Consider the following 19,304-nt stretch of genomic DNA (forward strand, 5'->3'; position numbering starts at 1 on the left):
AATAAAAAGATCAATAAAGAGCATTGCCATGGACCCCAGCCACCTCCGATACGTATGTATTTATGTATGTATGTATGTGTATGTGTTTGTATGTATGTAATGTACTATATTGTATTCTACTTACTGTACTGTACAGTATACAGAACAAATGCTTTTCTCCATACTCATCATTTGTGTTGATGATGGATGGATGTGTTGGCAAGCAACAACACAAACTATAACCTAGCAGAAGCACGAGCTGAACACAGCGAGAATAAAATCTCCATTTGATTTGAGATAGGATTGGATATACACACGTCTTATGAACATAAGGTAGAAAACCATACCTACTTCCCCTAAGTACCTTTTTGCCATGCAAATAACCCTTCTGCAGCTGTCATCTATCGTTCCACAACATAGTCACGATGGCAAGACAACTTATTCATAGGTCAGCCTCATGTGCATTCTCCCCTTACAGCTCTTTATACGAAGGTACATTTTTGCTTCCGCGTGGCTGCAGGCATCGAACCAAAACTCCATCATCTATCCAGCCCACTATCATCTAGCCTATCAGCACATTGGCAAAGTTTAGAAACGACTTGCTAAAACACTCGCACATACCACACCCGAATTTGGTGTAATTTCATCTTTTGTTGAACGAAAGAACTACCCCCCTCAACAACAAAAATTCCCGTATCGAAGTATCGAAGTATCCCATCTATTTTGAGTATCCTTTTCATCTGCACAAGCTTGCATCAAATTTGAAAGGTCCTTCATAGCCATCACTCACTGCCATTCAATGTTTATCTTCATTAAACTATAGTAGTAAGAGACGATGCACTCGGACTACCGAACTGCATCTGTCCGTGAGCTCACTGGTCAGACACCCAGTCAAATTGAAACGATTATAAGAATTTCCGAAATCGACCATTAGACTTCATATCAAACATGTCATTCTGGAAGTTAGTGAAGTTTGTTTGGTGGCTCTTCAATCTTGAATCATGCAAATCCAACAAATGTATCTTTTGACTGATTTATGGAAACATTGGCCAAGTCAACTCCGTTATTGCCTCTACTCCATATGTTCCACACTTTGATTTTTCGCATCAGCTTCTCAAAGTAGCTTGTGTGGAGAATTGGGGTCAATCGTGTGTTGTGTCAATTGTGATTCACCATAAGCCGGGTGAAGAAGATCCAAGTGTTCAGATGATGATCCCCATCTAAAGGAAATCTCGAAACATGGCGGACCACACTGCCACACGGCCGCTATGCATGGATCTAAAATTTCCCTACCGAGCACAAGGGCCAAGAATTATATGGGTTCACCCATAAACAGGAAAAACTCGACCAAGAGACCCCTGGACTACTATCGACAAGGCTCCGAAGATGGGACCCAGTTTACCTAGCCTACCCAGTCAGCATGGATCAAGTGTATAACAAGAGTATAGAGTGTGGGGAATCTTAACATCAAACACTGGACAAAGTCCCGTTTTGCTAGTGAACTCAATGCACTCAATGCCACTCATGCAAGTTCACCACTTCTAGCCCTCGGATTGGATCTTCACTCCTCACTGACCTTGCTTCATCTCCAGCATCCAATGTCTTTACAGTAACACTTAGGGTTATGTGTGTCGCCGCCAGTTGCCTCTTCTTCTGTTGTTTCTTCATCATTATCCGGTCGCGCATACCCGGAGTAGCCCTACTTCATTCTTAGTAGTGTCCATCATCTTTCTTGGCTTCGTCCTATCTTTCCTGTCCACTCATTCGCTCGACTTCGGAATCAAATTTTGTTTGTCAATTTATCTCGACGTCAGTATATTCCGAACCTTGATAGCCTCGATAAAGTCTCCTAGAAACAACAAATCAACTTATAGATTAAAGGACAGGGTCAGACACTTGGGAGATTCAAAAGTTGTCAATTTCTCGCCTTGCCTGATATATTGAACCTCCAAACGAGCAGCTAGCTATCGTCCAAGCTGGAAAGCCTCAACGTTTCGACAAGACTTGAAGGCATAGAATTATCTCATTGTTTCCTCCGGACTTTAGGAGATCCCGCAAATCAGTTCCATCAGGTTAGATGTTTGGACGATATCAACGATACACCAAAGCTTCATAATAGGTGTTTCGAACGTGTCCGATGAGGTCAATGCATTGTCGGACGTCGATCAGAGAATTAGTTTAGCCTTGTCAATTCGCAAGAGCAATTTGGATCAGCACCACTGTTTTTACACAGTATCACTCTATCGAAGTCAATCTAAACAAGGGATACTCCCTGTTGATCAAGTCCATTAGTTCAGTTGGAACTCTGAAACAACCTGCATCATTCAATATACTTTATTGCCACATATCCTCCTCGACCTTCTTTTGAATTGAAAGATCAGCAATCAACCTTTATATCAAATCGACAAAGACCAATATTGATTATAAACCTTTTCGCAACTTTGCAAGGCATTGGAGAAAGGATTATTCACTGCCAGAAGGCCTATTGGAAAGGCAAAGAAACAATACCCTGCAGCGTGGAGGATCTATCAATTGAAAGTTCATATAACTCTATTCACTTCAAGATGGACGTAACATCGTTATTGAATTCAAATAGCGCTGCTGCTGAGCAGCAAAAGCGTCAAGGAGAGCGATTCGTATTACCATCAAGAAATCGAACACCATGGGACGCAAATGGCTATTCACTACCCATCAATACATCAAATCACACGATTAATATCGGAGAGCTCGGTACGGGAAATGAGTTGAGTACGGTGAACAACGGCAATCCGAGAATTCACTCTTATGATTCACACGGGACGGGTTCGGAAAGATCGAATCATAAATTCTCTGATAGCCGGAGCAGTTTATCTTCTTTCACATCAACAACCAACTCAACAGCCACCTCTTCTTCGAACCATTCTCGATTATCTTCTTTCAGTACGAACAACAGTCATCCTATTAGTTTTTCACACAAGTACTGCAATTCTGCAGTGGAAAACTCTATAGATTTAAATTCTTCTTACTCTATTACCTCCCAAAATAAAGTCGAATCGCATTCAGCACCAACTTCTCCCCATAACACAAGGAAAATTAGCATCATGGTATCTAGTCCAACAGAGAACCTAGATGCTCTAGCTGCCTTAGCAGAACAAGAATCATCTCGATCATCTCCTAAGAACAATGATGCTATTCTAGGAGCTTCAGACCAGATTGATCCTATTAGAGATTCTGAGAGTCGACCTGGTTCACCAAGTGATGCTATGTTGATCAGACGCCCGGATTTGCCACGTTTAAACACAGATCCAGGTGATAATGGTTTTGAGTCAGATCAGTAAGTTTATCCTTCAAGCAATAATTTTTGGTCTGATCATCATTTCAATCTGATGTTACTTTTACCATCAACTTGTGTACTTGACTAATATGATTTGAGTAGTAGCAATTTATATCGCAGCGCTCCGATCGAGCTGAACAATGGTGCTATGAATCCTACATTGCATAAAAGAAATATCTCTGCTCCAATTTTGCGCCGACCAAGTCGTGTTCCAGCATCTGGTGTTGGTCCAATACCCGAGCTCACTCCACCTAATTCAACCCGTCTTGCAAACTTACCATCACCATTAGATGATGATGAAGATGCAGAAGGTGATCCAGTCACACCACCACCAGCAGATGGAACTGATGCAGACACTCCTCCGGAGTGTATGTACATCACAAACTGTGACACTGGATCGCAACCTCGCAAAGCTATCTCGCATATCTTCGGCCGCAATAAGATGTGCACTAGATTGATTCCACAATCTGTTTGGGTTCATTATTGTCGCAAGCATTACCAACGCTCTCGTTATCGTAATCCTAAAGAGTATGCCAAATTGCAATGCGACTTGGTCCAACAACAGATCCGTCGCGTTTACGATTGGTCTGCACAAAATAAGCGTCGTGGAGAGCCTGGTACTATCAAAGATTGGGGTATTGCTATCAGAAAGCGTGAGCAGAAGCGTTTGGATGAACTCAAGGGTTCTGGTCGAAAAAGACGATTCGATGACGAGGATGAGGGTGATGATGATCAAGGTCCGCGTCCACCAACTGCTGTCCCGGATTGGCTCCTCTCTGTCATTGGGTCCGGTTATACGACCGAAGAAATTCTCGAAATCTTCAACCGCCTCCACCAAGAGGTTCTCGATGATCTTCTGCCATGTTTCCCAGACATCGAAATTTTGCCAAACATTACCGTTGACCAAGACGAGCCCAAGTCGCCAAAGGGATATGCTAAGCGCAAGGTCTCTTCCGCAGGTCATAAGCGTTCCCAATCTCTTGGTGTAAGTGCTATGAAGGCTCAAAATTACGGTACTCCTTCGGGACAAGATCGCAGAATGAGTCAACCAGTCCAATTTCAAAGCCCAAACAATGGAGGAGTCCCAACATACAGCACTACCTTGAAGCGTCGTCGTCCTAATTCAAACGATGCTAACGCTCAAAATTTGCAATTCACACCCGTTCCATCGACTTTTGAACGTCGCCGCTCATTCCAGCCCGCCTTCACTAACACAGGCTTTGATCGCATTGATGAGAATCATCAATCTCCTGCTGTTGACAATGATTTTGAGTTTCCAAGAGGTCGTACACATGCTCGTGCTTCCTCTGTCTATCAATCACCATTGGCTGCACCTGTTGCTCGTCCATTGGGAATTCATCAAAACCAAGTCGAAACTCAAATCCATCATATGGAGAATGGCTTCAGTATGAATGGTGGAAGTATGGGCATGAACATGGGTATGCAAGATATGCAAGGTCGTGTTCGTCCTTCACACCAACGTTCCCAATCTGATATGATGGTTGGCCGAAATGCAATGCAACCAAACATGATGGTTCCAAACCTTATGTCTTCCCAAAACTTTAACAGCAATTTTGAGTTCTCTACTCCTCAATACCAACAATCAGGTTTTGCCCAAATGAATGACCCCCGTCAACATGCTATCCGTCAAAGCACTTATAACATGCAACAACAGCAACAACAAAGCCGTCGTCAATTTGGTCAACAACAATTTGGTCGACATCAACAATACCGTCAAGAATCTCCAGCGGGCAGCAGTGTTACCAATAGCCCTATCGCAGGCCCAACTGGTCAAGGCAGTAACTTCTCTGCTCAGCAACGCTCCCAATCAACTGGCAGACGCGCCCAACAGAATCCTCAAATGCGAAGCAATCAGATGTATGAGGACAATACCCCCAGACGTCGTCAATACGAATAAGGCGATTAAGTCTTATAATCTATTTCACCTTGATTTTTGATTTTGATTCCTTTCGGTTTTGGGACGATTGTTTTCGGACGGGCGCATACAAATTGCTTTATGATACCCATCTACACATTTAAGTTTGCTACTTGCTTTATCTTCTCGGTCTTCTTTAATAATGATTCTTTCTACATCGGATCATCGCATTCATTCAAAAGTTTGCTTCGCCTTGCTTCTGCTTGATTTTGCATCATTTCCTTTGCAATGACAACGAAAACTACAATCTGATACTTACGGTCTTTTCTTCACTACTCTCCTCGAAACTCCAATCAGACGATGAATATCAGCCAACTTCTCAAATCACATTGGTACCACATTGGTTGTCACTCAAAGAAATTTTACAAACTTGCAAATTCGGAGGGGATTGGTTCAGATTACGTCTGATTTTCCGAGGAACATGAACACTTGCTTTATTTCATCTGGATGCACTTCGTCAAGAGTCAACATAAAACGTCTCAAGTGCTTTGATGATAGATTTCTGGTGTTCCTCTCCTATTTTCCTTTGTTTTATTTTTCGGCTCTGGAGTGTAGAGTTCAGACAAAGCTTTTTCTTTCTTTCTGCATGGTTTATGGGAGGGTTAGATTGAGCGCATACATGGAATGAGTGGATGGATTATGGGCATGGGCGTCAAAAATGCATGGTGGAGTATGGATTACTTGATGATCAAGAAATGGGGCATATCAATTAGTTCTCTTTAACTCTTAATTTGCTTTTCATGCATGTTATTTCAGCGGGTGGGATTTGGTTCATGGTTCTTTTTTGAGTGGTGGGAATAGCGGCATAACAGCACTTGTGATGAACAGAGGAGTGATAGCATAGCATAGTACATACGAATAAAACCACCATCAGGTATATGATGCGTAATTAATAGATAGGTAGATAGTGGATTTAAGAATTCTTGATTTAATTTTTGGGCTGTTTGATTTAGTGAGTGATTTACATGAGAGTTTGTGATTATGAGGCGCGGACTAGTAAAATGTTGGATGTTTTGGAATGAATAACAGGGTAATAACATACTGGATATCAAGTTTGTAGACAATCCATGAAACCGATTTCGTAGAGGGGAATTGAGAGGGAATAGAGTTTCTGGGCTCACATCATCGGCTTCATTAGCAGTAGCTCGACTAATGCGGAAGAAAATTCACGGCACATGAAACGGGACGATCGAAGTGGACATTTTCCGCCACAACATTCGGCTTGTAAACTCAAAATCAAAACCAAAAATCGGCGGAAGGCGAAAGGATGTTTTCTAGACTAGATATCGTAAATCGAATAGGTTTATGCAGGTCTAAAACCGCGGAAAGCTTCCTGCGCGGTGCTAAACATGTGTGCGGGGAAATATCTCCGGGGTGAAGGAAAGAATGGTGAACTGGGAGGATCTGATATCAAGACACCAAGGGATTACTATTTCTACTGGTGTACCTCGACGGTATCATAACTTCCCAAGGTCTTTAGATCTAGGAAGTGATGATAAATTTCGCAAATCTGAGGTCTAGATCAATCTTTGGGAATTCGGGAGGATTCATCCGCAATGTGTATATGTTGGGCTATACTTTGCGAATGTCCATCGATTCTTCAATAGTTGCTCTTCACAGCATTAGAGTAATGCATCAATGTAGATCTAAACAAACTTGATCAAGAGACTAAAATGAGGAGACAGGATTAGATGAGAAGATCAGAAGATAGATAGCTACCTAGCTTGATAATTCATTCGATCGGCTGATGTTGTGGGGGCGAAAAGGGGACGAGAATGTAGGAGGGTATGTACATGAACACACATGCATCTGATAACGCTTTGTAACTGGCGACTGGATTCTGATTTAAGGAAGTTTACCGGATGCGGATTGGGGATGGGAGATGAGGACTGTAGTGTATCTTAGTTGTATGCATACCTACGCAATGTGATATCCAATCCTATTCTAGACTCCTCCTTGTGTGCTCAGGATATGTAAGTCAATACTTCGCCCCTTCACATCTTCGCTTCGAAGATCTCTGCGAATCTGCCTCGTATAATTTGCGTAGCAGTACAGAATGTAACTTACAGTATACTTCACATGGTGGAAAGCCTTGAGCGACTTTCTTGCTACATAACACCCCACTAGTTACCAACATAAAACCCGATACTCCGAAGATCGGCGTGTAAAGTTTGCTCGCTGATCTGATATTTGATATTGATGATTTGTATATATTGGCAGCCTTGTGATGGTTCGAGATGCTGAGAGGGGCTTGAGTATGCATACTGCGTGCATATCCATGCAGATGCGGGGTTCGGTAGTAATTGCGACTTGAAGTATACGTCGGTTTGTCGGAGTACTTGGTCGTTGTCTCGATGATATGTGATAAATATATGGATAAATGGTTCAACGTTGTGAAGGAAGGAAGGTGTCTTTGCTGGGTACAAGACAAGCTTGGCCTAGTAAGGAAGCCGTTGAACCCGCTATTATTCTCCGACAATCATTCTCAGATGTTTGAGGTTTTTGCTGCTAGTGAGGAGAACAGTACTACACAAACATCGTTCTACCCTGATTTCATCCTTTTATCCTTGATGTCTATCACTTCTTCCCCTCTCGAACCCCTCACTCTTTCATCCCTTCCATTCTCACCAGCCCCAACCTGGAACCCAGAGCAAGCAAGCCACAGTAGCTTGATAAATTACACGTGTATATCACGTGCATCTGTTAGTACGTTCGGCGGCTAAAAGATTCGGAGCGGGGCCAACCAATCGAAAGAATCTCGTCTAAGATCTGAAAACCCATGTTCATGTTTCAAAATGCGTCGAACAATCCTAGTTGTTAATATATCTGACGGATATTATTTCTCCACATTAGATTAACTTTTTTCTGTAGAAATCCTGGGTATGATGATTTGGATGAATGGAAAGGAAAGGAATGGATTCATTTGGATGATTTGAATTATCAATGGAAATATATGAGGGGGATATATGTTGAGATATATGAATTGGTGAAAGGGACATGGACAGGCGGTCCGCCGGCGTGTGTTCTATGTGTTGGGGAGGAGAAGAATAGGAATTGAAGTTGGTGATTAATGGTTGGATGGGGGTATCGACTATACGTTTTCATGGAATGATGTCTGGAAATTGTTGAGGGTCAGACATGAGAAGGGGGATTCAATAAAGCCGCCTCCAAAGCGAAGCGATGACAGGTACCTATCGCTAATCCTTCATCTACCCCTTCATTCAAATATATACAACACACACTTACTCCGTTTCAAAAGAAACAAACATATCCAACATCCAACATCTAGCATCCAGCATCTGAATTCCGAGTTAGTATTCTAGATTCCCCGTTTCGTTTTTTAAATCATCTATCCAATGCCAAGCACGGATAAACGCATCATAAACATAAGCAATAAACCCACTTCATGACCCGAATCAGATGAACTCAAACCAATTATTTTATATGAGACAATGATCATATCCGGACCGTCCTGCCATAAACATCACCAAAACTTCATCTAATTTCATCAGGGATCTTCCGTTCTATACCCCAATTATACAGTATGCATTGTTCATCTGACTTCATTCGGCGTTTACACCTATTTGGAACTTCCTAGTCAGGAATTGCCTAGGTTTGGGCGGTTAACGATTCCATATTTGATGATGGCACTTTAATTTGGGAAATTGGAGGTACAAACAAAAGTTTCCGAATAACGGGTGCTTAATTCGTTTCGTAGTAACTACCTAGGTAGGCTTCACTCGAATCGCCTTGCGAGGAAAATGTATGATTTTCTATAATATCTTCAGATTTCCTCTCTACAATTTTGATCTTTTCTTTGAACTTTGTCCTGTGTGCTATTCAGTTCGTTTCACTCTTTTAAACATTGCTTTCTATTTTCTACATTCTCTTTCTCAAACACAATTTTTACATATCCAGTGGATATTCAACAAGGTACTTGAAGTATCTATATAACAATCAAACACGATGCATTTTTCAAAGAAGGCTCTGGCAGCCCTTATCGGGTCTGCGACTAGCGCAAACGGTGCGATCTTGTGGGATGGACGATTCGATTCTTCTTCTATGGCGGATTTGCAGGCTTGGTCATGGAGTAACGCTGTTGGTGATTACCAAAATTATATCGTAAGTATATTTTGTGAGGAAGTTGAATAGTGCGGATGATATCTAACAAACAAATAGCATGGTACAGGTAACATTAGCAATTATGTTGCTCTCGACAGCACTTACAAGAATCCTGCCGATTCTGGATCAGCCCTCGGTGCCAAAATCACCCTTGATAGTACTTCATACTGGGAAGGTCAAAACATGCGTCGTACAGAATTGATTCCTCAAACCTCCGCGGCTATTGGAAGTGGAAAGGTTTACTATCATTTCAGTATGAAGCGTGAAGATACCAATGCACCAAGTATCTACAGAGAACATCAAATCTGTTTCTTCGAGAGTCATTTCACTGAGATGAAGAGTGGTTGGATTAGTGGAGAGACTGGATCCAGTGATCCTCTTTTGAGATGGGAAGTCAGTGCGACTAGTCAATGGAGTACTAACTGGACGGCTGGTGTTTGGCACAACATTGCTTACGGAATTGTATGTTGAATTCTTTCTATCTTTCTCATCATTTACTAATATACTCTTCAAGGATTTCTCCGCAGGCTCAGTTGAATTTTACCACTCAACCGGATCTGATCCTCTCACTCTTACCGTTCCAGCCGTTTCCGTCTCCGCCTCTTCCAACGGTGCAGATTGGCATTTGGGAGTTCTCGAACTCCCTGTCACTGGTCAAACTGATGGAACCGAAGATTTCTATTTCTCTGGTGTATACATCGAGAGTGGATCGCTTACCACTAATATTGCTGGACCAGGTGGAGCCGCGAGTTCCAGTTCTTCTTCTGCAAGCACGTCAGTAGATTCTTCTTCTGTTCTTTCTAGTTCAGTCGTTTCTTCTTCGATTCCTTCTTCTAGCTCAGTAGTTTCTTCTGTTGCTTCTAGCTTGGTTTCTCCTTCCATTCCTTCTTCTAGTGCCGCTCAAGTATCTTCATCGGTCATTCAATCTTCACCAACGTCTATTGCCGTCGCGATTCAACAATCCTCAGTTATCTCCTCCCCATCAAGCTCGACCAAAAAATCCTGCACAAAAAAGGTCGCCTCTTCTACTCTCATCTCCAGTGTCGCCGCCCAACAGTCATCCACAAAGAAGGCCTCCGCTACTGGATCTCAAGCTAGTGGATCTATCGTAGAATTCACCTCTACTCAAACTGTCACCTCTGTCGATATCGTTCCTACTACCGTCTATATCACCGCCGGAGGATCTACCTTTTTAACTACTTCTTCCGTTTCCTCTACCTATACTTCTGAATCCGCCATTATTACTTCTTCTGTTATTTCCAATGCAGCTCCATCTACTTTTGTCACTTCCAAGAAGTCTTGCACAAAGAAAGCCTCATCAAGTTTGGCAGGAAATGTAAACATAGCTGCTAGTTCTTTAGCGGTTCTAACTTCTGCGGGTGTTAGCTCGAAGCCACATACCACTGTGACCATGACTATCACTCAAACCACTTCTACTACTATCGCTTCGAGTGCGGGTGCTACTAGCACTGGAGGAAGTAGTTCGGGAGCGATTGCTTCGTATATGCAATGTGGAGGAAAGAATTGGACTGGAACTGGTACTTGCGTTAGTGGAAGTACTTGCAAGGTTCAAAATGATTATTATAGTCAATGTGTTCCAGCTTAAAGTAGATAAATGAAAGAGAGATTTAAGGAGGATGAGGAGAGGAGGAAAGTTCTATTCTGTTGTATATAGTTTGAAATGTCTGTACATGTCTGTGTTTCGAAATGAATAGTCAGGATTATATATCTATCAAGTACATACTACATTAAGTTCTTGCCCGTTCCAATCTGATGGTGATTGTTTTCGAATAGTATATTAAGATGGATCACCAGTGTGTGCACGTGTATGGACTGACGAGACACTTCTCGGCTTTCGAGAGTTTTAACAATTTTATTTGCCAACTGTTCGATATCGGAATCTATCTTTTCATTGTCCAATCTCTCAGATTCTCTAGCAATAGGTAAAATGCGATAACATCACTTTTTTGAACATTTCAAACAAGCTCATGTTATATACGCGGACCAGGCCATCTTACTACGCTCGGCACAAATTCGGTCAGATACCTAGCTAGCAAAGTGCATTATTTCCTCTCCAATCTTGAACTACATCACAACGTCCCAAAACTATCTTCAGCATTCTATACTACATTTTTATTCCAGCTTTTGATGTTTGATTGGATTTTTTGCTTTCGACTGAGCTTCCTTCATATCAACGACAAAAATGTTCCTTCTACCACCGAGTTTCATGGGTATGATTTCTTATTCCAATTTCCACCTTTTGTGGCTTCAAACATCCAACTCACAGGTAGGACGCATTCGAGTCCAGAAATTTTAATGATTAGTTTGCCCCGCAAGCTCTGGTCTTCAAATCGAGTAAAAAGCCGCCGAATTTCAGTTGTATCTATGTGCCAATTTGGAAAATGAAGGTTTACTGGGCCGGCAGTTTGCCTTCTGTTCTTTAACCTTCAAATCAAACTCAACAGGTACGTCGCATTTCAATTGTCTATACGCCAAGTTGGGAATCCAAGCTCTATTATCCATGCTTCCATCCTCGAGCTAATTTCAGACTAGCAGCTTGTCTTTCTTTCTTCGACCTTCAAATCGAATCAAACAAGTCTGTTGAATTTCAGTTGTCTATACACCAAACCGAAAAACGGAGGTCCGCTCTACATGCCTCGATTCTTAAGCCCACTCATCACCAACGGTTAGCTCTCTCTCCAAAATTCGACCGTCGAACCATTTCGAAGAAGTCTGCCGCATTTCAACTACATGTTTACACCAAGTTTGAAAACGAAGGTTTCTTGCACCGGCTCTTGTTAGGCAAAAACAAGCAAGCTTTCCTACCCACAATTACCTTTTTACATCAAATTGGAGAATGAAGGCTCTCTGCAACAACTCTTATTAGGCAGAAACAGGCAAGCTTCCTGCTCTTGATTACACTTTTACACCAAGTTGGTGAATGAAGGTTTACTGTACCTCAGCCACACTCAACCAAGACTTACGAAAGTTTGTGCTATGCAGAGAGCACATGAGCACACCCCAATCCTTACCAACAACAAGTTGCTTATTTCTCTCTCTCGACTCTCGACTCTGGATTCATGGTCTTGGTACTTCAGACAAAACTCCCATAGTATTCAGGTTATGATAATTCTGGCAGCTGGAGTTTGGTCGAGTGAAGCTTGATAGGTTTGATTAGCTTCAAGACCCTCCCATAGTATTCAGGTCATGAGCATTCTGGCAGCTGGAGTATGGTTAATTACTGCTTCAAGATTCACAGTGCAGACTGCTGGAAGCTACAATAATATACATTCGGGTCATCATTCACCAGCTGCATTACATCAATCACGATACACATGCAGTTCAACTTCACCACGATCAGCAATTACTGGGGAACTTCGTCAAATCGACTTCAATGTCCGTCAATTTATTCTCAACTATTGGATAACAAAGTCGAGCCTTTTCGTCCTGGCTGTATGACATTAAAAGACACACTCGACAATCATTACTGGCAACCAATTTGCTACTGGAAGTGTTCTGCACGACCTATGAAAAACGTTCCTGGGTTGAGCCAGTAGATTTTACAATTTTCTCATTTTTTTCTCTCACTTTCAAAAGTGAAATTCTTCACATAATTATACTTTCCTGTTTTGTTGAGAAAAATCGTACAATATTCTGCCTGATTCTCGGCCTTACTTCAGGTAGTCGTTGCTAGCTCGTCGTCGCTAGGTGAATGAAGCTGAATTTTTTTCCCACACAAACAATTCAAAAAGTCGCGATCTTGTTTTGATTTCTTTCAATTACAAACCACATCCACAATCCTTCCAACCACAATTACTTCCAATTCATTAATTCCTCACATTGATTTGGATTCCTTTTACCTTATCTATCGAATTCTACTACGTTAAGTAATTTTTTCCTCAAAGATGGATTACGAAAAGGCAGAGACCGCAGCCTTTAAATGTGTTGTCGATACGCTCAACCTTCGCGTTTCTGAAGATGGGCAATTCGGTCTACCACAAACTAGCTTGTCGAAGGCAATTCAAGACGAGCTTGCAGATGTTGAACATGCCGACAAGCCTTTTGGTGCTTTGTTTAACGTCAATCCTCCTCCTCCAGAGTACGACCAGCAAGGAAATGTCACAAACGCGCCAGTCCCTCACACTCTCTCACCTGCACAATTGGAAGCCAGTACGAAGCGCAGCTACCAACCACTTGACCGAGTCAATGCCTCAATCGGATTCTCTACACACGAGACCGAGAGAAACTTCATCTTTTTGCGTGTTGCCATTCCTTTTGATCAGATCCCAGACACGATTGATCCTAGATCATATACTGCTGATGGTTTCATCGTCAAGCTCAAGTTTTACGCAAACAACATGATTCGTCTCGATTCATATCTTTCCTCGCCTGAAGAAGATGAAAAACCAAACAACATCTTTACCAGCGACGCTGTCAAGCTCTTCAGTATCAACGATGAAGATAAAGAGGTTTTCAATGATGTCAATATTGAGCAAATTCCCAAGATCGTACTCAAGACACCTGGTTATGACCGTGTTGGAAAGAATGGCGAGCCCAAGGCCAAATTTGGTGTCTTTCGTTTGGAACTGAATATTAAGGATATTGCGTCTGCCGTTAGTGAGAACTTGATGCACTCAACCACCTGGCCAGCTGCTCCATGGGCTCCTCGTCGTGTAATCAAATTCCTCCAGTTTATCATGTCACAGCACACGTTCTCTCTTCCAATCTACGTCATGGATTCAAAGGACTGTGATTTGAAGCATTCCTTCATCAAGTGTCTTCGTGGTATGCAAAAAGAGCTACGTGATGGCAATCCTTTCCGCGGATACCTGTCTCAAAATTTCGCCATCAATTTTCACACCCCCACCATTGATTCAGGTGCCTCTATCAAGGATTCGAGATCAAGACCTAACATCGTCACGCAGAAGCAATTGCAATACTGTACAAAGGAGGAGATGATCACCCGCCTTGCTGTCGCTACCAAGCAACAACTTGAAGATCGTCGTGCAAAGATTATTGAGTTTTGTGCGTTAAAGCAAACTATTAGATTGATGAAGATCGTTGATGATTCGACGTATTATGCTTTCTTCATGGCACCACAAGAATTGCGCCTTCAACCTGGTGATATTCTGAAGGTTAATTTCCGTCCCGATAACCCCATTCGGAATGAGGACTGGAATCTAGTTGTGTGTGAGCCGTTTGACTGGTCATACCAAGGAGAATCTGTTGGTGTATTGAAGCGTCCCTTGGTTCCTCTCCCAGAAGGTGCTACAGAAGAGGAAAAGCGAGCCTTTAGACCTCTCGTCAGAACTGCTTTACCTGCTGTTAACGGCACCATGGATTCGCCTGATTCGTGCAGAGCTCTTCTTGAAAGTGATCGTCCGGTGTCTGTCATACTCAATTATTACGAGTCCGAGACGGCAGAAGCTAGAGTGTTCAAGGCTCTTAATCACTTCCTCCACTCCACTTATCCCAACTTTCGTAAGCTTGACTTTCAATCCCCGAACAATTTCAAATCAGAAAGCATGGAAGCATGGTCAAAGGTGCTTTTAATGCATGACAATCGGGTCAGATCTCATGTTAACATCTTGGGCGATGATGCTGGTCTCATCATGGAGAGATTTAATGACAAAGATCAACTTGATGCCATCGAATATCTCAAGAAGACACCTGTCAATTCTGAAGGCAAAGCTGTCGGTATCATTGAAGGCTTCCCAGGAGTTGGAAAGACTGCATTCTTGGCCCATGTCGTTGTATGCATGCTGGCTCAACGACCTCAAGCTCCTATCTGTTGTATTTGCGCTGCAAGCCAACCGACCGACGTTCTCGCCAAGGCTATTGAGCGTGCAATCGAAAATACTCGTCACAGACAGCCAGATCTTTCACCTTTCCTCCGTCAACAGGTCGTCATTCGTGCCTATCCCACAGCAACTGAGACCAATTTTCTAATCGGTTTGGCTGATAGAGCTCCAAATGTTTCAATTGATCAAACTGCAAATGTTGTCTCGACAATTCCCCCTCAGACTGGTACAAAAGAGTTCATGTGCCAATTTCGACAACTCCACGCACTCTTAATTCGTGACGCTAGTCTTGCTACACTCGTCGATCTAGTTATGCTTTTTTCTTCCTTTGAGACGGACCGACTTATCTTGTTCGGTGACACCAAGCAGCTTACTCCCCAAACTCCTTTTCTACAAGGTTCTCAAGGATTAACTCGTGAGAAATCTCAAAATGTTATGTCGTACTTTATGGACAATCATTGGCCTAAGGCGCAACTATACATTCAGCGACGAGGTTGTCCTGAAATCATGGAGGTCGCGTCCGAATTATTCTACCGCAAACGAATTCAAGATGCACTTGTACACCGAAGCAGTTTCCACTCCGTGAGGCGGTTGCCAATGCTCTCAGAGTTATGTTCCCAGAAAATTCCATCTCAAAGCCGTATTTGTATATTAATGCAGTACACGAAGGCGAGATCATGGACCATTCCACCAAGTCCTGGATGAACCTTACCAGTGCTGCCGTCAACATCAACTTGATCGAGTACCTTGTCACCAAATGCGACGTTTCCCCAAGCTCAATGATTGTCATTACTCACTACACCGCCCAACTACGTGTATACACAAACGCAATTTCGAAGCTAGCCAGTGATTATCCTATGTTTGCTTTCTCTGAAGTCGCTGTTCATACTATGGATAGCATCAAAGATGGTTCTGCAGACATTACATTATGTGATTCTGTCCGTACCCAAAATACAGGATTCACCAATAACCCTGGTAGAAACTGCGTTGCACTCACTCGAGCACGTTCTTTTGGGATTGTCACTGCAAATACACAACAGTTGAACTCTGGTGGTAGAAACACTCCAGTAATTTGCAAAGCTTTCGACATCGCTCGAAAGGCCAAGGCTTGCGTCAATATCAGCAAGAGTATGAATGAACGCTACTCTAACCTTCTTCTACATCGTCACGTTCAGGGTTTCGCATGAATGGAACTGTCAAGAGTGCACGTGTTTAGGTCACGCGACCATGGATGGAGCGTAGGAGGACAGTAGCCCTTCATAGCTTAATTTTCTTTTCTTCTCTCTTTGTAATTTACAATAATCGATGAAAGTATTCGATCCTACAGCCTTTTAATGTCTTAACTATGTGATATATCATTCTAATCATTCTAATCATTCTAATCATTCTAATCATTCTAATCATTCTAATCATTCTAATCATTCTAATCATTCTAATCATTCTAATCATTCTAATCATTCTAATCATTCTAATCATTCTAATCATTCTAATCATTCTAATCATTCTAATCATTCTAATCATTCTAATCATTCTAATCATTCAAGATTTAGATAATCTAGATAATCCTACAAAAGTCAACAACCTAGCAGATACAACTATAAAAAATAACGCTTCTCAAAGTCTATCTCGTATGAACTCATAGCCCAATCTTTCATACAAATATGTGGCATTAAAGTTCCTCGAAAGACCTCAATTCTTGTCAATTTTCAAGGAGCTGTATGAAGGAAGGAGCGATGCGGGAGCATCACGTGATACCGGGCACCACTCTAGCGTATTCCCCGGAATTCCCCTTTAGATCTTCATAGAATTCTATCTACTGTTACTTGAACCCTAGTTTTCCGTCCACACTCTCGCATCATGACACCATCATTTATTCAAGAAGATCAGTCGCCCCAAAATGGAAACGACCATTCCTTGATAGTGTTTAGTGAGCCGTTGCCAATGGCGAAAACTATGGTGATCAAAGATATATTCAAGTCTGCGCGTCGATAAATCGGGATGAGATGAGGTAGATTATTATGCGTTTTGTCTACTCAGACTTTATTTCGATAACACTCATGCGAGAAACGTTATATTTAAAGACAGACAGATAAATCTCCCAGAGAAGGAGGTCAGACTTTGGATGTGCATAGTTTCAGCGACACAAAAGGCAAATCGGGACATTGCCGCTGCCCAAAAAACGCAAAACAGGCGACCCATTTGAACCCACCGAAAGCTCTCTACTATCCGACCAATTTTCAATTGATATCTTTGGAAATAACACACGAAATATCTTCAATCAACGCGCTGCTTCCGGACATAAATCTCAGAAGAACTCAATTGACAGCTCTCCACGTTCCTCTTCAGAGACTTCAGTGTCATACTATCCAATTGTCCGGGCTACAGTTCAACGATATAGGGTTTAAATGTCTAACAGCAATTGGAAATTTGAAAATATTTCAATGACCCAATCAAATTCAACATCTCAGATAATTTGAATATTCTGATTAAGTTGGGGATTTGATAATCTTCATTGTTGAACTACAGTCTGGACTATTAGACACCCTAGATCACTTCACTATCTTCAATTTCTAATCTGGCGGGAGACATTGCGAACATCACTTCAGCCTTCAATCAACCACCTCCACCTTTTTTAATCTACCCCGCAAATCTACTTCTTCGACCGGTCTTAATTTGGCATGGTGGAAAGCCACCCAAAATCCAAAGAATCCTCTCGGTTTAACGACACCTTTCCGAAAGAATTTAACCATACAGCTAACGTTAAAATGTTTCAACGACAAGATGAAGTTGGAGAAGCTTGTGACTCAAGGCAAGCGCAATGCAGATTTGGATGCCGAAGAGAAGATGGCTAATTACATACTATTAGACAACAAAGTGGTAGATGCTAGTATCTGGAAGCTTGATTCAAGCCAGGTCACCGAAGTATCGGGCCTTGTGTCCGTATTTTGAGTATATGGCTTCGTCGGCGATGATATACTCGAGAAGAACTGCCGAGTTTTCAATGCCGAAGGTCCATGACGATTTCTTAATGTGATCAAGGTGGTAATTACCATGAATCGAGTTTTTCTGTTGGCCATTGGATATCGGATGACGATGTGTGAGCTTTCCGGCAATCTTTTTGTGCGTTCCAGATCTCGACTCGCGCTCGTCACCATGATAGATATATACTTGGAAGTCAGAACTGAGGCTTTTGATCTCTGTTGCCGCTGCTCGATCAGTTCAGGTAAAACGACAAGCATCTTAGGCTTCGGAGGTGCTGACTTAAATGGTCCTTCGGGTACTTGGTACGGATTATCATCTATCATGCTGCGCGCAGATTGTGATTATCTTGATAAGGCTTGTAGCATCTGCGAGGGGGCACTTTTTGACCTTTGGATTCTCCAATTTTCTAAGTAGCTGTCTCGTACCAGTTAAGTGCCAACTCTGGAGGGAAAACGATGGCTTGTTGGCCGAGAAACGAGGTTGATCTGGATCTGAGTTGAAGCTAAAGTACTTGCAATCATCCTCATAATTGCGCAATTGATAATCTGGGTTGTCTAACAAGGCTTCCAGTGTAGCGGCGGACATGAGAGCCGTAGATGTTGGTGGTTGGAAGTAATATGTGATCGTGAGAGGCTCGACGCAATAATTTCCTTGGCCCCCAATGCCTATTGAGGATTTTGCAGGTTACACGAAGTTCATTGAAGTCTGTTAAAGCAGACGAGAACATGTGGAGCCGTGAAAACTTGACTAAATGGGGTTTGATAGACAGAGGCAATTTCAATCCATTCACCTTGGCAGATGACCATCCGGGCGCCGCATTACGCCTAGAAGCTGTAGAACGATGGATTACTGGCGCTAAGCAGGACAATCGAAACTCAGGTCACTATCTATCAAAGATTTGGAAAGAAGTCATGATCAGACGCACTTACGCTTCACCGAATCCTCTTTAACGAAAAAAAATTCAGAGTACTTTCAATATTTTTGAATCTTCTAAGAGATTGGAGAGATTCAAATCACTCGAAACATTGAGATCCTTCCAATTTCTTCAATCTTCTCTCTCTCTCTCTCTCTCTTTCTCTCTCCTTTGACTCTTTCCATCTTCTAGATTCTAAACTTCAAACTTCAAACTTCAAACTTCAAACTCCAAACTCCAAACTCCAAATTGAACTTT

General features: G+C 42.2%; 4 protein-coding genes across 4 annotated transcripts; all 4 read left to right on the forward strand.

The window, feature by feature from the left end:
• The first annotated feature begins 2,394 nt into the window (after nucleotides 1-2,394).
• Nucleotides 2,395-6,129, forward strand: EAE97_001587 (uncharacterized protein). The gene is made up of 2 exons (XM_038872098.1): nucleotides 2,395-3,292; nucleotides 3,395-6,129. Exons 1-2 carry the CDS (start codon nucleotides 2,397-2,399, stop codon nucleotides 5,208-5,210), a joined length of 2,712 nt encoding a protein of 903 aa, XP_038736656.1. The 5' UTR covers nucleotides 2,395-2,396; the 3' UTR covers nucleotides 5,211-6,129.
• Nucleotides 6,130-9,194: 3,065 nt separating this feature from the next.
• On the forward strand, nucleotides 9,195-10,956 carry EAE97_001588 (uncharacterized protein; the record flags this gene model as incomplete). Its single annotated transcript, XM_038872099.1, has 3 exons — nucleotides 9,195-9,350; nucleotides 9,408-9,812; nucleotides 9,865-10,956. 3 exons carry the CDS (start codon nucleotides 9,195-9,197, stop codon nucleotides 10,954-10,956), a joined length of 1,653 nt encoding a protein of 550 aa, XP_038736657.1.
• A 2,299-nt stretch (nucleotides 10,957-13,255) lies between these two features.
• EAE97_001589 (uncharacterized protein) lies at nucleotides 13,256-16,338 on the forward strand (the record flags this gene model as incomplete). Its single annotated transcript, XM_038872100.1, has 2 exons — nucleotides 13,256-15,733; nucleotides 15,790-16,338. 2 exons carry the CDS (start codon nucleotides 13,256-13,258, stop codon nucleotides 16,336-16,338), a joined length of 3,027 nt encoding a protein of 1,008 aa, XP_038736658.1.
• A 2,520-nt stretch (nucleotides 16,339-18,858) lies between these two features.
• Nucleotides 18,859-19,083, forward strand: EAE97_001590 (uncharacterized protein; the record flags this gene model as incomplete). Its single annotated transcript, XM_038872101.1, has 1 exon — nucleotides 18,859-19,083. One exon carries the CDS (start codon nucleotides 18,859-18,861, stop codon nucleotides 19,081-19,083), a length of 225 nt encoding a protein of 74 aa, XP_038736659.1.
• Nucleotides 19,084-19,304: the final 221 nt, after the last annotated feature.

This window comes from Botrytis byssoidea, assembly GCF_014898295.1.
Source record: "Botrytis byssoidea strain MUCL 94 chromosome Unknown BBYS_003, whole genome shotgun sequence".
Lineage (NCBI taxonomy): Eukaryota > Fungi > Ascomycota > Leotiomycetes > Helotiales > Sclerotiniaceae > Botrytis > Botrytis byssoidea.